This window comes from Thamnophis sirtalis, unplaced genomic scaffold (genome assembly GCF_051295495.1).
Source record: "Thamnophis sirtalis isolate CommonGarterSnake01/CBP01778 unplaced genomic scaffold, rThaSir2_p1.2 scaffold_2, whole genome shotgun sequence".
Classification (NCBI taxonomy): Eukaryota; Metazoa; Chordata; class Lepidosauria; order Squamata; family Natricidae; genus Thamnophis; species Thamnophis sirtalis.
The window spans coordinates 106,787,212-106,804,203 of record NW_028261382.1 but is presented as its reverse complement, the minus strand read 5'-3'; the positions used below and the strand labels follow the sequence as shown (position 1 = coordinate 106,804,203).

The window sequence follows — 16,992 nt, the reverse complement described above, 5'->3', positions numbered from 1 at the left end:
TATATTTATGTATAGGTTTTTTTGCTTAATTAATTTTATTCTTGTTTTGCAGCCATTTGTACCAATTGTTCCAAATTTCATAATATCCCGACTCTTCTTTATCTTTTAATTTCAGTGTTAATTTGTCCATCTCTGCACAATCCAAAGGTTGTTTTTTTTAATCACTAATTCGTCTGAGGGAGTATTATTTTGTTTCCAGCATTGGGCAAATGCTATTCTAGCTGTAGTTAGCAGATGTGTTAATATGTACTTGATTTTCTTTGTATATTTCCCTTTGATTATTCCCAGTAGAAAGATTTCGGGTTTGTATTTTATCTGTTCTCCTGTAATTTCTTGCACCCATTTCCAAATTTTTGTCCAATATTTTTGTGTTTCCGGGCAGGTCTACCATATGTGATAATAGGTCCATTGTACTTTTTTACACTTCCAGCAGGTCGGCTTCATGTTTGGGTACATTTTAGCCAATCTTGTTGGTGATAAATGCCAACGATAAAACATTTTGTATATATTTTCTTTAAGTGCTTCTGATCATGTTAGTTTATAATTTGTGTTCCAAATTCTTTCCCAATCCACTAGATCTATGTTGAAACCAAAGTTTTTGGCCCACTCTATCATGCAACCTTTAACTTTTTCTTCTTCTAATGTTACTTCTAATAAATATTTGTAAATTTTCATTATGAATTTATTTTCTGGGCCAATTAAAATTTTATCTCTTTGTTGTAATTCTGTGTATATTCCATATTCTTTTACGTCTGATTTTTATCTCGATTGTAGTTGGAGATATGGCCTCACCCAATTCCTAAGAGGTCTGTAAGGGGCGTGCATAAGCGCACCAGTGTTCCTACCGTCTCTGTCCTAATGTTCCTTTTTATTCATATCCATTTCATGTATTCATAATCACGTTTATACTTATATACGTTATCTAATACATGTTTGTCGAAATAAAATAAATAAACGAAATAAATAATCACAAATTAAGGCTCCATTTCAGTTCCTCATCCCAGTATTCAGAATTCTTATAGCAATAGCAATAGCAGTTAGACTTATATACCACTTCATAGGGCTTTCTAAGCGGTTTACAGAGTCAGCAAATTGCCCCCAACAACAATCCGGGTCCTCATTTTACCCACCTCGGAAGGATGGAAGGCTGAGTCAACCCTGAGCCGGTGAGATTTGAACAGCCGAACTGCAGAACTGCAGTCAGCTGAAGTAGGCCTGCAGTGCTGCATTTAACCACTGCGCCACCTCGGCTCTTATTTTAAGATGGTGTTTGGAATGCAAATGTCAGCTAATTCAATCAAACACAAACCAAAGAGATGGTCTCCTTTTTTAAAAGACAAATCTGAATTGAAAGATGTTCGTTTCATCTATATTTTTCCCCCTGAAGATGAGAAACTTATCCCTTTAGCAGAAACTGCTATGCCTGGAAATTTAATCTTGTTCTCTTAGCAAAAAGCAAGGAAAAATAAATAAAGCCATTTCCGAGTAGTCTTTGTAGGGCAAGAAAAGCCCTGATTTTCTAAATCTCTTTTTGACTCCGACCTTGAAACAATTTGATTCACTCTCAGTATTGGAGCAAATCCAGCAAATTCAGACCTGATTAAGATAATATCCTGTTTCTCTTCTCTAAAATGTGTTGGTCAGTGAATTTACTGTGTGTTCCCAACAGGTGATGATAAATAGGTAGATAGGGTAGGTAGGTAGGTAGGTAGGTAGATGAGTAAATGGATGGATAGATGGATAGATGATGGATGTATGACATAGATAGATAGATAGATAGATAGATAGATAGATAGATAGATAGATAGATAGATAGATAGATAGAAGAAATAAAATAGAGATAGATGATAGAGAGAGATACTATAGATATCACAATTAACATCATCAAAATTATGACTGAGTTGGGATTTGAAGCTGGTTCTAATCTGGGGAACTGAATATGCAACTTTACACTGGTATAACCTTGACCCACTCCATCATGATTCTTGAGGGAATGAAACTTTGGGAATGTGTGAGCTTTAAACAGCTACAGGCTGCAGCTGCTACACTGCTAGGATGCTACTGTGGTCATGTGATCCTCATTGTCAATGTTTCATGTTGGCTTCCCAGCCACCTCACAATTCTTCACGAACTCCCCCATCCAGCAGCAGCCATGTATCTATGCCTCAGGGAAAGATGAAAGGGTGGGGAGGGGAAGAGAAGCAAAGGAAAGGAAAGGAGGAAGGAAAGGAAATATGGTAGGAAAGGAAAGGGCTTGGGAAAAGGGGAAGAAAGGAAAAAGTGAAAGGAAGGGAAGAGGGAAAGGAAGGGAAATTTCTGATGCCTCCTGCCAGATTCACTACATGGAAATTCATTGGGGAAGACAGCAGGAAGTCGGAACTCACTGCTCTCCCTGCTGTTATTTTGTCCACACTTGGTCATCCTGTTTTTCTGTTTAGGCAAGGAAATACTTTTGAAATGATAAGCCAACAGGACATACGTTGCCCAGAAATACTTTTAAAAAGCATAAATCTTCAATGAAAAAATTGTTGTCTACCTTTACTTATCTCATCATTTCAGGATTCTACAATCCTTCCTTCCCTCTCCGAAAGCTTGTTTTTAATATATATCCAGTGGCAACACAGGAATTCACCTAGTGAAGATTTACCATTACTGCCATTATGGTGATCAGTTTTATATTTCTCAAACATCTGTCTTCAACAGATGGGGATTTGTGAAACATCTGTCCTTCACGGAGCAAGTGTAAACATTGGGTCCATTTGAAAGGGTGAAATGACATGGGGCTGATGAATAGGACAGGGCTTATGGAGACTTTCAAAGGAGATTTGTCATTTTAAACATATTTCTTTCCTCGTTTTCCCCCTTTGTTCAGTAACCTTCTGAAATCTGATTAGCAACTTTGGTTCAATACATGGGGCACGCTGAATCAATGGACATTAGAAGAGAGCTTTATGTATTTCATCAACCAATATAAAAATAATAAATGAATGGATAAATTTAGCAGGTTTGGGGGTTGTGAACTTTGCAAATTTTGATATGATATCGTTGGAAGAAATGTCCATCTGGGTTCAGTTCCAAGTGGGGGGAAAAGACACTGGAATCATGGAAGTTGCTTGGAAACAAGGTTTAATGGTGGACAGGACCACATAGTTTGATGTCTTGGGGAGGGGGGAAGGGAAGAGTTTCTGAGAGTTTCTGGGTTTTATGCCCTCTCTGGGCTTTTGAATTTGAGCTGGTATTCTGATTGATTGTCAAACTCCTATGGGACCATGCAGGGGCAACTCTGTAGGCTGCCCTGAGTCCCAGGCTTGGTTGAGCCTTGCTGGGTGATGATGTAATGAAAGAGCTTTGGGCAATTCCTACTATGGCTCTGCCTGAAGGAGGTAGCTTTGGGCAATTCCTACTATGGCTCTGCCTGAAGGAGGTAGATTTTTGTTATGTAGAATAGACTGGCTCAGGCCTTAATGGTCCATTGACAAAGGTGGGGGGATGAATTTCTGCCTCACTTTTAGGGGAAATATTCTGCCCTTTTAATGTTTCCCAAAATATCTCATTTTCCTAGGAAAGGGGTGGGTGCTAACATCCTACAATATTAACTAGATTGGTCCAGATTTCGCAGGTGACTGTACAAAGGAGAACTTACTATATATTATCAACTTCTACAATTTACAGATTCTCCAATTTTCCAATTTTCTCAGCTCAAAACCATATCAAAAAAGAACTGGTCAACAGGTAAATTATGGTATCAAAAATATGTTAAGGAATAAACACAGGGAGAGGCATGGCATTTGGAAATAATTGGTGGTGAACATTTGCTCCCCTAATAAGGCATTTGACTGTGTTTCACTCTGATAAAGGCCTAGATGTATCTGCCTCTTGTCTGACTCCAGAACTGAAGAAGCTTCTTGGATTAGGGGACCTGAGGCTAAAACATATGAAGAACGGCTGCAGGAACTGGGTATGTCTAGTTTAATGAAAAGAAGGACTAGGGGAGACATGATAGCTGTGTTCCAATATCTCAGGGGCTGCCACAAAGAAGAGGGAGTCAAGTTATTCTCCAAGGCACCTGAGGGTAGAACAAGAAGCAATGGATGGAAACTAATCAAGGAGAGAGGCAACTTAGAACTAAGGAGAAATATCCTTACAGTTAGAACAATTAATCGGTGGAACAACTTGACTCTAGAAGTTGTGAATGCTGCAACACTGGAAGTTTTTAAGGAGAGATTAGACAACCATTTGTCAGAAGTGGTATAGGGTTTCCAACCTAAGCAGGAGGTTGGACTAGAAGACCTCCAAGGTCCCTTCCAGCTCTGTTATTCTAAATATAAAAAGTGGATGAGAAGGAACTTGGAAGTTAGGATTCTAGAAAAACATTACCACATAGCCAAACTGTTGTGATCTTGGTTAAGATAATCAGGCTTGGAAAAACTGGAAAAGAAAATCTTGTGACTTTTAATTGGACTTAATTCTAAACTATAATTGGGATCATAAATCACTGTTTCCTGTTATACAATTATTCAGGCTAATCATAGCTGCTCCAATTTATAAGCAATGTTATATTTATAAAAAAAGAAAAAACCCAATTGTTTTCCGTTAAAATTGAAAAAAAATGTAGATTTATGTAGAATACGATAATGGAAATTTCATGACGATGGCATATTCTTTTTTTGGGGTATAGGAATTTTTTTTTTTTATAAATTCGGGGCTATCTTTATTTCAGATGAATTTATCATGAACTTCTTTATTACTTACTATATCTGTAGGACCATTTATTTGCCACTGCTCAAAAGGATAATTGATTTTTTTAAACTTAACTCGGCTTTTCCCCCCTCAATCCAAAGACAGGCAAATCCAACTTTTAAGCATTATCATCATCTCCTTATCTTTCCATCAATCTCATTTCAAAGGATAATTGCAGGAGTAAGACGAATTGAAGGTCAAAACCCTCAAACCTTCCAAAAATAATCTTCCACCATCACAAATCCTTTAAAACTAAGATTGCTTCATGTTGAACTCTTCCAGGGAATTACATGGATATAGTGAAGTGGCAAAGCTTTAGCTTAAACTGGTTTAGACCAAAATAACACAAGAAAGAATATTTTTTCGGCACCAACTCAGGAAGCTTAAACTGCCCAAAGAGCTGCTGATTCTGTTCTACAGAGGAATGATTGAGTCTCTCATCTGCACCTCCATTACTGTCTGGTTTGGCTCTGCAACCCAACAAGACAGGCACGGACTTCAGAGGATAATCAGAGCTGCAGAAAAAACAATGGCTACCAACCCTACCTTCCATTGAGGAGCTGCACACTGCAGGAGTTAAAAAGAGGGCCGTGAAAATATCTACAGACCCCTCGCATCCTGGACATAAATTGTTTCAACTCCTACCCTCAAAACGATGCTATAGAGCACTGCACACCAGAACAATTATGCACAAGAACAATTCCACCACCCCCGAATGCCTTCACTCTGCTAAACAAATAATTCCCTCAACACTGTCAAACTATTTACTAAGGCTGCATTATTACTATCACTATTAATCTTCTCATCGTTCTTATCGCCCATCTCCTCCCACTTATGACTTTATGACTGTAACTTTGTTGCTTGTATCCTTATCATTTATATTGTTTCCTAGTGTGATTTGATTGCTTATTTGTACCCTATGACTATCATTGTGTTTCACCTTATGATCCTTGACAAATGTATCTTGTCTTTTTATGTACACTGAGATCATCTGCACCAAATTTCTTGTGTGTCCAATCACACTTGACCAATAAAGAATTCCATTCCCTTCTATTCTAGTCTATTCTAGTCTATTCTAAATCTATTCTAATCTATTCTAGTCTATTCTAGTCTATTCTAGTCTATTCTAGTCTATTCTAGTCTATTCTAGTCTATTCTAGTCTTCTAGTCTATTCTAGTCTAGTAGATTCTAGTAGATTCTAGTCGATTCTATTCTAGTCTATTCTAGTCTATTCTAGTCTATTCTAGTCTATTCTAGTCTATTCTAGTCTATTCTAGTCTATTCTAGTCTATTCTAGTCTATTCTAGTCTATTCTATTCTAGTCGATTCTAGTCGATTCTAGTCGATTCTAGTCTAGTCGATTCTAGTTGATTCTACTCTACTCTATTCTAGGTTCTGCTATGAGTTCTCCTATCTTTAATTCATGCATACAACTACTGGTAATTTGAACCGTTCCCTCCCACCCCCTCACTGGAAATACACATATTTTATTTTCCACTTTCACACCCTGGAACTTTCTTATCCTTTTTTTTTTGGTTTCCCCATAAGTAATTTCTAATGTTTTTCATGCTTCATCTCCCCCTCCCCCTCTCCCTCCCTGTTTGAGATCAATTTTTAGAAGCTTGCCCATTTGCAAAACCAATCCTCTTACCTTTCAGGAACATTTTAAAATAAGTGAAACACTGATATGAAAGGAAGCAGTTTTAAAGGTATAAGCTTTATTCAATTGGGCATTGATTCAACACTTAAAGATTTTATTATCCGGCGTAGACTAGCTTGTGTTTGCTCACAAAAGAGAACCAGGCAAACAAAACTTGCAGTCTCACATCAAGTATCGGATTCCTTTTCTTACATTTCTTCTTTTGTGGCCCAATATGATAAAAGCCTCATCGGCTTCCCAGATTTGTCCTTCCTGAAGTGAAACCTTTTGCTTCTGGCCTCAGGAAGAAGCACTTTGCCGATGAGGATGTAGAACACAGGGTTGATAGTGCTGCTGACGGACGTGAGCACAAAGGCTAAGACGGAAACGAGAGCAAAATGGTTAATCGGAGTAAGGAACAAGTATATGGGCCCCCAAGTGACCAGAGAGAACAAGATCCCCAGGACAATTTCTACAGAGATTCTCCCGTGCTGGTGCAGGTTGCACCAAATCCTCATAATCAGGGTTTGGAAGGAGATGACCATGACTGGGATGAAAATCATGAGGGAGACAGCAGCAATTGCATGAGTGTCGATCCTCAAGTTGAAGAACAAGGAGAGATGGCAAATGAGAGGCAACAAAACGAGAGACAGCATGGCGGGGGTAACAGAAGACAGATAGGTTGATTGGTGGCATTGGTACCAACTTGGAGAAAGGAGGTTGAAGCACCAATCCACCCCGATGGACATGAAAAAATGAGCGTTGTAACCCTGCATGACCAGGAAGAGGTACGCCAGGGGCAGGAGCAACTTCACCAGGGCGTCGCTGGAGTTCTCCCAAATGTAGTTGCTGAACGCTAAGAGACAAATGCTGCACAAAAAGATGAGGACCCCGAAGCTACCGATGGCTAAATTCCAGACGCAGGTGGTCCACAGATTCCTCTTGAAGTGGAAGAGGAGAAAAAAGAAGAGGATTAGGTTGCCCAGCAGGCCCACCGTGAAGATGAAGACCACAAACCCGGCCAAGTCCCGGTCTCTCAACAAGCAGGCTAACAGGTCCATGATGCAGTCGCATTCAGGGCCAAAAGAATGGGAACCATTCCAGGGAAAAGGTGGGGAGGAGGTGGCATTGAGTTCGCTCTTGTTGAAAAGGCCACTTCTGAAACGCTGCTTTTTCCCAAAATCAGTCTTGTCCTCTGTAGGAAGATGTATCTCCTCTTCTTCCTAAAGGGAGAGAGAGAACGAGAAGAAAAGAGACAGAGGTAAGGAGGAGGAGGGAGGGAGGGAGAAAGAAAGGGAGGGAGGAAAAGAGAGAGAAGAAGAGACAGAGGGAGAGTGGGAGAGAGAGAAAGAGAGGAGGAGAGACAGAGGGAAGGAGGAGGAGGGAGGGAGGGAGAAAGAAAGGGAGGGAGGGAAAGAGGGAGAAGAAGAGACAGAGGGAGAGTGGGAGAGAAAGAGAGGGGAAGAGACAGAGGGAAGGAGGGAGAGGGAGGGAGAGAGATAGAAAAAGAGAAAGAGGAGAGAGAGAAAGAGGGAGAACAAGAGACAGAGGGAGAGTGGGTGAGAGAGAAAGAGGGGGAGACACAGAGGGAAGGAGGGAGAGAGAGAGAAAGAGAGGGAGAGAGAGAAAATGAGAGGGAGATAGAAAGAGGGAGAGCAAGAGACAGCGGGAGGGAGGGAGAGACAGAGAGATAGAGGGAGGGGGAGACACACACATACAGAGAGAGAGAGACAGAGGGATGGGAAGACACATACACACACACACACACACACACACACACACACAGAGAGAGAGAGAGAGAGAGAGAGAGAGAGAGAGAGAGAGAGAGATCAAATTTGGTTGGCAATGAAGAATGGCTGAATGAGAGAATTATAACATATAATAATAGCAGTGGAAGGGACATTGGAGGCAGTGGTGGGCTTCAAATAATTTAACAACTGGTTCTCAGCTCTAATGATTTCTTCCAACAGCCAGTTCATCAAACTTCTCAGAAACATAACAACTGGTTCTCCCGAAGTGGTGCGAACTGACTGAATCCCCACTGCTTGGAGGTCTTCTAGTCCAACCACCTCCTCAAGCAGGAGACTCTATACCATTCGAGATATTTGGTTGTCCAGACTGTTTTTTGAAAGCCTCCAGTGATGGAGCACCCACAACTTCTGAAGGCAAACTGCTCCCTTGCTTAATTGTTCTCACCATTAGGAAGTTTCTCCTTAGTTCTAGGTTGCTTCTCTTCTTGATTAGTTTCCATCCATCTTTTTTTCTTCTTCTTCTTCTTCTTCTTCTTCTTCTTCTTCTTCTTCTTCTTCTTCTTCTTCTTCTTCTTCTTCTTCTTCTTCTTCTTCTTCTTCTCCTCCTTCTCCTCCTTCTCCTTCTCCTTCTCCTTCTCCTCCTCCTCCTCCTCCTCCTCCTCCTCCTCCTCCTCCTTCTTCTTCTTCTTCTTCTTCCGGTGCTTTGGAAAATAGTTTGACACCCTCCTCCTCTTGGTAGGAACCCCTTAAATATTTTAACACTGCTATCATGACCCTCCTTCTTTTCTTTAGACTAGATATACCCAATTCCTGTCACCATGCTTAATTAATTACCCGATTGTAATTTTCCACCCTCAAAGTTTTAATAGCTTTCTGCAACTATTTGATTTACAGTATACTTATTTATTACCTTAAAAAGGTTTAGTTTGTGTTTTTTGAAAACAAAACAAGGAAGGTATAAATAATAAAACAAACAAACTGCACAGATTCCATTCAGAAACCTACGGAGGGACATGCAGTTTTAGACATTCATTTTTTTAATATATTATTTTAGGTATTTATTAATCTCATATGCCACCTATCACTCTGTCAAGCAACATCACCAAAGTACAAACAATAAAACATTAAATATTTTTTAAAAAATTAACAGAAATCAGATTAGTTAAGAACCGATATTCAATATTACTATCCAAAAATTCATATGCATAAATAATCTATTATTTCTACTGTTTTTTTTAATTGTTTAATGAGATAATAGAAACCAATGTGGATAAGGTAAAGATAAAGGTTCCACTCGCACATATGTGCTAGTCATTCCCGACTCTAGGGGGCGGTGCTCATCTTCGTTTCAAAGCCGAAGAGCCAACACTGTCCGAAGATGTCTCTGTGGTCATGTGACCGGCATGACTAAATCTCAAAGGTGCACAGAATACTGTTATCTTCTCACCAAAATTGGTCTCTATTTTACTACTTGCATTTTTTAAGTGCTTTCAAACTGCTAGCTTGGCAGAAGCTGGGACAAGTAACAGGAGCTCACTCCGTTATGTGGCGCTAGGGATTTGAACTGCTGAACTGCCGACCTTTCTGATCGACAAGTTCAGTGTCTTAGCCCCTGATCCAACATGTTCCCTTTCGTGTGGATAAAACAGACTTTAATTCCCATATTTTAAAGCACTCCTGATCCAAAGAAGAAAGCAGATTTCTATTGCTAAAGATCCAGAATCAGATGGATTGAATTAATGTCTTGCTTTGTAGCATTTTATACTTGCTGGGGAAAATGCTAATGATATTTTTCAGGGAATGGTCAACCCTGAACACCCCATACACTGGGTCAGTGTTTTCCTGTCCCTACAGTTCAAAAATCAGACCTTACCGATGTAATATTGGAACCATGAAACTGGAATCCCTAAAAGGAAGCAAACAGCTGATCCTTTGTCATCCAGTAGACTCAATAAAAAAGGTGGAATGACTTCAGAGAGGAAAAAACTTGCTTTCCCCCTATTCTTATCTTCAATTTCCAGCAGGCCAATTCGTCTGGCAAATTCAACATCTCCCTCATCCTTTCACTCACCTTTGCAACTGAACAGTTCATCAAAACAGAGGGTGTGACAGTGGCTTCCCTCACAATGCACCAAAGGCTGAGCCAGAAGAGGAATGACATCACTCGCTTTTTCCTTCTTCCTAAAGAAAGAGAAAATATCAACTGCGCGTGGGACATCCCAGTTTTGAGGGATGCGTCTAATCTAACCAAGAGAAGGACGTGGTCTTCCAGTATTTGAGGAGCTCTCACAAAGAAGACAGGATCAACCTATTCTCGAAAGCTCCTGAGGGCAGGACAAGAGATTTATAGATTAACAAGAGTTGGAAAGGACCTTGTAAGTCATCTGGTCCAACCCATCACCCAAGCAGGAGACCCTACACCAGTGTTTCTCAACCTTGGCTACTTGAAGATGTCTGGACTTCAACTCCCAGAATTCCCCAGCCAGCATTCGCTGGCTGGGGAATTCTGGGAGTTGAAGTCCAGACATCTTCAAGTAGCCAAGGTTGAGAAACACTGCCCTACACCATTTCCAACAAATGTCAAGTCTAATCCCTTCTTGAAAGCCTCCAGTGATGAAGCTCCCACAACTTCTGAAGGCAATTTCCTGTTCTATTGGTTGATTGTTCTCACTGTCAAAAAGTTTCTCCTTATTTCCAGGTTGAATCTCTCCTTGATCAGTTTCCATCCATTATTCCTTGTCTGGCCTTCAGGTGCTTTGGAAAATAGCTTGACCCCCTCCTCTCCGTGGCAGCCCCTCAAATATTGGAAGACTGCTATCATGTCTCCCCTGGTCCTTCTCTTCGCTAGACTAGCCATGCCCAGTTCCTACAACTTTCTTTGTATGTTTTAGTCTCCAGTCCTCTAATCATCTTGGTTGCTATTCTCTGCACTCTTTCTAGAATCTCAACCTCTTTTTTTTAAAGTGTGGTGACCAAAACTAGATGCAGTACTCTAGGTGTGGCCTTACTAAGGCTTTATCGAGTGGTATTAGTACCTCACTTGATCTTGAATGTATCCTTCTGTTAATGCAGCTTAGGACTGCGTTGGCTTTTTTGGCTGCCAACGCACACTTCTGGCTCATAGTTAGTAACAGATGGAAACTCGTCAAAGAGATCTCCAACCTAAAATCAAGGAGAAAGCTCCTGATAGTGAGAACAATTAATCAGTATAACAATTGTGGGTGCTCCATCAGTGGATGTTTGAAGAAGAGATTGAGCAGCCAATTGTCCAGAATGATATAGGACCAACGGTGGCACTCAGCGTCCTCTCTGCTGACACATGCGCCGTCGCTCCAGTTCAGCTCTGCTGCGCATGTGCGTATGCTTCCCGCTGGCCTGCTGGTCTTTGGGTCTCTGCCATGGGGGGCATGCGGGGGAGCATGGATGCACAAGGGGTGGGGTGCATGGGGGTGCCACATATGCATGCACAGGGCGGGCAGGCAGGTGGGCGACGTGCACATGCACGGGGGCAAGGCACATGAGTTGGGGGCTCCACATGAATTGCACATTTGGGGGTTCAGGGATGTGCTTTGGGCTCTCGGTCTGGAAAAAGTTAGCCATCACTGATATAGGATCTCCTGTTCAACTTGGGGGGAGGGGGAGTGTAGAACACCTCCAAGGTCCATTCCAGCTCTATTATTCTCTATTCCAGTGTTTCTCAACCTTGGCAACTTGAAGATGTCTGGACTTCAACTCCCAGAATTCCCCAGCCAGCATTCGCTGGCTGGGGAATTCTGGGAGTTGAAGTCCAGTCATCTTCAAGTTGCCAAGGTTGAGAAACACTGCTCTATTCCAATGAATGGACCATTCTCTCCTAGGAGTCCCAAGTAGAAAATCTATGCATTCCCATTTTTTCTTCCGCCCTCGAACCTTTGAATATTTGCCATGGCGTGTGTTGGCATCACATCAAGTCATGGTTAGTTGAGTAATGTTTGATTTATTAAGCCACAGCTGGTTATGCTTCCACAATACTTCTACATAAACTACCTTTATTAGCTAAAGCATAAGCTGTGATTTATAAACCACAGTAGCTTCGTTCATATATTATATTATGGAAGTAATTAACGTCACGCCATAGTTTAGCACAGTAGAGCAAGAGCAATAGCGCTTACACTTATACACCGCTTCACAGTGCTTTTGCAGCCCTCTCTAAGTGGTTTACAGAGTCAGCCTGTTGCCCCCAACAATCTGAGTCCTCATTTTACCAACCTTGCAATGATGGAAGGCTGAGTCAGAAATCTCCTGACAGAACAATTAATCGGTGGGACGACATGCCTCCAGAAGTTGTGAATAGCAATAGTGCTTAAGACTTATATACCGCTTTACAGTGCTTTACAGCCCTCTATAAGCTGTTTACAGAGTCAGCCTCTTTGCCCCCAACAATCTGCGTCCTCATTTTACCCACCTCAGAAGGAGGGAAGACTGAGTCCACCTTGAGCCTAAGGAGATTTGAACGGCCAAATTTGCAGGCAGCCCGCAGTCAGCAGAAAGTTGCCTGCAGTACTGCTCTCTGACCACTGTGCCACTGCGGCTCTTGAATGCTCCAGAAACGCTCTAAAAACTGGAAGAGATTGGACAACTATTTGTGTGAAAGGGTAAAGGGCTGTGATGGAGAACGTAAGGCGCATGTGCCAGAGGTGGCTCTGTGGGCACACACGCCGTTGCCAGCTGTTGTTCTGGTTGCCAGCATGTACATGCGTGCCGGCCAGCTGATCTTAGCAGGTTCTGGACCCCTGGAAATCTGGAGACCAGCTGGCTGGTGCATATACTCATGCTGGGAACCAGACGTCCAGGTGGCCAGCACGCACGTGTACACTGGCCAGCTGGTGTTCGAGTTCCCAGGGCTCTGGTGTGTGTGAAGACCTTGTGACCGGCACATGTATGCACACAGGCCAGTTAGTCTTTGAGTTTCAGGGGTTCCGGCATGCGTGTGCATGGATGTGCATGCACACACAATGTTGTGGTTTGGACACTCAGTGCCACAAAACCTCCCCATCACTGGTATAGGGTTTCCTGCCTGAGTAGGGGGTTGGACTAGAAGACCTCTAAGGTCCCTTCCAACGCTTGTTATTCTGTTATTATTATCCGAGAGCAAAAAAAAAAAAAAGCCTCTTTGCTTTTTATTTGCTATTTATATGATTCGTCAAGTGAAATTTATAATCTTGAAATCAAGAAAAGAAGACCTGTTCTTTGCGGCTCCATGCCAACAGGTTCCTGAGTTTTATTGTGCCATAAAAAAAGAAAGATTGTGGAACGCAACCCTCCCAGTTATACTCTAGAAATGATAAACTGCTATTAGAAATAGGTTTAACGATAGCAATAGCAATAGCAGTTAGACTTATATACCGCTTCATAGGGCTTTCAGCCCTCTCTAAGCGGTTTACAGAGTCAGCATATTGCCCCCAACAACAATCCGGGTCCTCATTTTACCCACCTCGGAAGGATGGAAGGCTGAGTCAACCCTGAGCCGGTGAGATTTGAACCGCTGAACTGCAGATAACAGTCAGCTGAAGTGGCCTGCAGTACTGCACCCTAACCACTGCACCACTTCGGCTCTTATCGGCACAATATCGCTACTCATCCTCTCTATGAATGTGAGTCTGTATTTTCCATCCATCCAGTTTTCCATTCATCCTACCAGTTCTGTTGTGTGGCTTGGAGTTTTCTCTCTAACCCTTTCCCTGTTGTGTTTTTTACCCCTCCGAATCTCTTGTTCCTTCTTCTCTTTTGCTGTTTTTTTCCCCAACTGTCACTAACGGTGACTTGGTTCTATCCCCGTCCAACAATATTTATGTCACTGCTCTTACATTCCGTCCACTATGATGCTAGAAAATGATGTCATCCTCTTTAAAGGAAAATTTATCCATCGGTTTCCATCAGTAGGAGCAACATCTTTTCATCTTTAGTATCCTAAAAGACATTTTAGGCAAAAAAAAATACTGGGTCGCGTAAAGATTTAAGTCCTCAAACTTCGCAACTTTTAAGACTTGTGGACTTCAACTCAATTCAAGAGCTGCCTGGAGGATTCTGGGAATTGAAGTCCACAAGTCTTAAAGTTGCCAAGTTTGAAGACCTCTGATTTAAGGCATACTAACCTGGCTTTGAATCTGGATTTCCAATAATTACCATAATAATGTATATTAATAAATAAAAAAAATTAATTAATACAATTAATAATAAACCTGAAGACAGGACAAGAAGCAATAGATGGAAACCAATTAAGAAGAAGACCAACCTAGAATTAAGGAGAAATTTTCCAACAGTGAGAACAATTAATCTGTGGAACAACTTGCCTCCAGAAGTTTTGGGTGCTTCAACACTGGAAGTTTTGAAGAGGAGATTGGACAACCATTTGTCTGAAATAGTATAGGGTTTTCTGCTTGAGATGAGGGTTAGATTAGAAGACCTCCAAGGTCCCTTCTAACTCTGTTATTCTGTTACTGAAATTATGACAACACAAAACAACAATTTAAATAGCCCTTTCTTTTCTTGGGGCGGGGGGGGGAAACTATCCTATTTTAAAATGTGATCCCAACTCTATTTCACAGTTGATGGGTAAATCTCTTTTTATAATTAATTTCGCTTAAGGAAATTCAGGCAGAAAATTCTCCGTAACATTTTTTTGTCCCCTTGTTCTTTCAGTTCTCATTTGGTCTGGTAAAATAGAATTGGTTTTTCAAATTTCTTTCCAGGGAAAAAAAAGAATTTCCGAGCGTTTCTCATGGGCAACATGTGCTGCTGATGCCACTATTACAATTTTGGGCAGTCATGGGTTCATGAGTGCTCAGTCTTTCATGGACAAATGTTCCTGGCTTCCCAACTGAATTGCAAGAAACACCAAACAACTTTGCCAGCAAGAATGGAGCTCGCAAGGGCTGTGGGCAGCCCTCCGGAGCACTGTTTTCATGGCAGAAGGTTGCAGGAGGCCATCGCAGCTGAAAACTGAGCTCCCATGAGCTGCAAGTGACCCTCTGGAGGTCCATTTTGGGTGGTAGAAGGTTGCAGGAGGCCATCACAGTTGAACACTGAGTTCGCAGGCGCTGCAGGTGACCCTCTGGAGGTCCGTTTTGGGTGGTAGAAGGTTGCAGGAGGCCATCACAGTTGAACACTGAGCTCGCAGGGGCTGCAGGTGACTCTCTGGAGGTCCGTTTTGGGTGGTAGAAGGTTGCAGGAGGCCATCGCAGCTGAAAACTGAGCTCGCAGGGGCTGCAGGTGACTCTCTGGAGGTCCATTTTGGGTGATAGAAGGTTGCAGGAGGTCATTGCAGGTGAAAATGTAGCTTGGGAGCCTGTTTCTGCTGGCACAGCACTTGAGCCACCACAGGGGCCCCTGACATGAGTGATGTTGAGCTGGCCATGCCCACCTTAGCTCCTCCACCCCGGTGCCCCGAAGTTAAAAACAACCCTGATGCGGCCCTCAAGAACATCGAGTTTAAGACCCCTGCTCTAAATGAAAAGATTGTTATGCTATGTTGAAGTAAAACCATTCTCTCTAAAGCAGTGGTTCCCAAACTTGGCAACTTTAAGACTTGTGGACTTCAACTCCCAGAATTCTCCAGCTAGCTCTTCTGGCTGGAGAACTCTGGGAGTTGAAGTCCACAAGTCTTAAAGTTGCCAAGTTTGAGAACCACTGCTCTAAAGCAACTGATGAAGTGCGACACACCCAGTGGTTGGTTCCTACCAGTTCGGACTGGTTTGGCCAAACTGGTAGTGGTTTGGCAGCCTGGGTCGTTGGAGCTGGCAGCGGCCCAGGTCTGCCACGCCCCCGAACCGGTTCTCTGGGTGGTGCCATAGGCACCACCATCTTGTTTTTTTGCTTCTGTTTCTTGCATCATGCGCGCATCAAGCACATGTGCACAGCATGCCCACGAGCAAAATGGCAATAGTCCCTGCCAGAACCCACCCCGGACACACCAATAAATCTATTTTGCATATCCAATACATTGAAAACATATTTTCCCCTCTTTGTTTTATAGCAATAGCAGTAGACTTATATACCGCTTCATAGGCCTTTCAGGCCTCTCTAAGCGGTTTACAGAGAGTCAGCATATTGCCCCCAACAATCTGGGTCCTCATTTTACCCACCTCGGAAGGATGGAAGGCTGAGTCAACCCTGAGCCGGTGAGATTTGAACCGCTGACCTGCTGATCTAGCAGTAGCCTGCAGTGCTGCATTTAACCACTGCGCCACCTTGGCTCCTAGATTTTCCAATCTAATAGTAATTTGCTCCTTCCTGACATACAGTAGAGATGGTTTCTTGGGCAAAATTCCAGACAAACCATCAGCCTTTTGCATGCAATTCTACAGGGACTCTTTAATAATAATCATTTAGGAAGAACTGCCAAAAAGAAAAAAAAAATATTCTTTGGCTACTTTTGGTGACTGATTCAAAAGAATTAGAATTGGTGTTCTTGTATGTGAATATTTTTTAAAGGCGTTTTTATGTGTCTGAATGCCATTTTTATTTCCTGTGGCATCTTTCACTCAATAAAACCTTCAATTATCTTCAAACGTGGCTTGTGAATATGGGGACGAGATCTGGCAGTTGTACAATACAGTATATTTACTCCGTGGATTGAATCAGGGTATGAAGCAAGCCAACGATGACAAATAAAGGAGAATACTTGTAGCTGAGATTTGAAATAAGAGGTTGTTAAGTCTATCCCCGTTAGGAGACTAGAGTTGTGCGGCGGAAGTTGGTAACAAATGTGTCGCTGAACAGTCACCCACAGCCACCGAAGGTGAAAGAAATAATATCTTTACTCGTGTAACAGAAATAGAATAGTCTTCAAAATCAGACTATAAGCAGCCTTGTAGTATATA

General features: G+C 42.1%; 1 protein-coding gene across 1 annotated transcript; it reads right to left on the bottom strand.

Moving 5' to 3' along the window:
• Positions 1-6,453: 6,453 nt before the first annotated feature.
• Positions 6,454-12,720, bottom strand: LOC148049115 (mas-related G protein-coupled receptor member A6-like). The gene is made up of 3 exons (XM_087703840.1): positions 12,576-12,720; positions 10,203-10,312; positions 6,454-7,603 (listed from the first exon to the last, which is right to left on the bottom strand). The coding sequence occupies exons 2-3, from the start codon at positions 10,290-10,292 to the stop codon at positions 6,590-6,592; spliced, it is 1,104 nt and encodes a 367-aa protein (XP_087559966.1). The 5' UTR covers positions 10,293-10,312; positions 12,576-12,720; the 3' UTR covers positions 6,454-6,589.
• Positions 12,721-16,992: the final 4,272 nt, after the last annotated feature.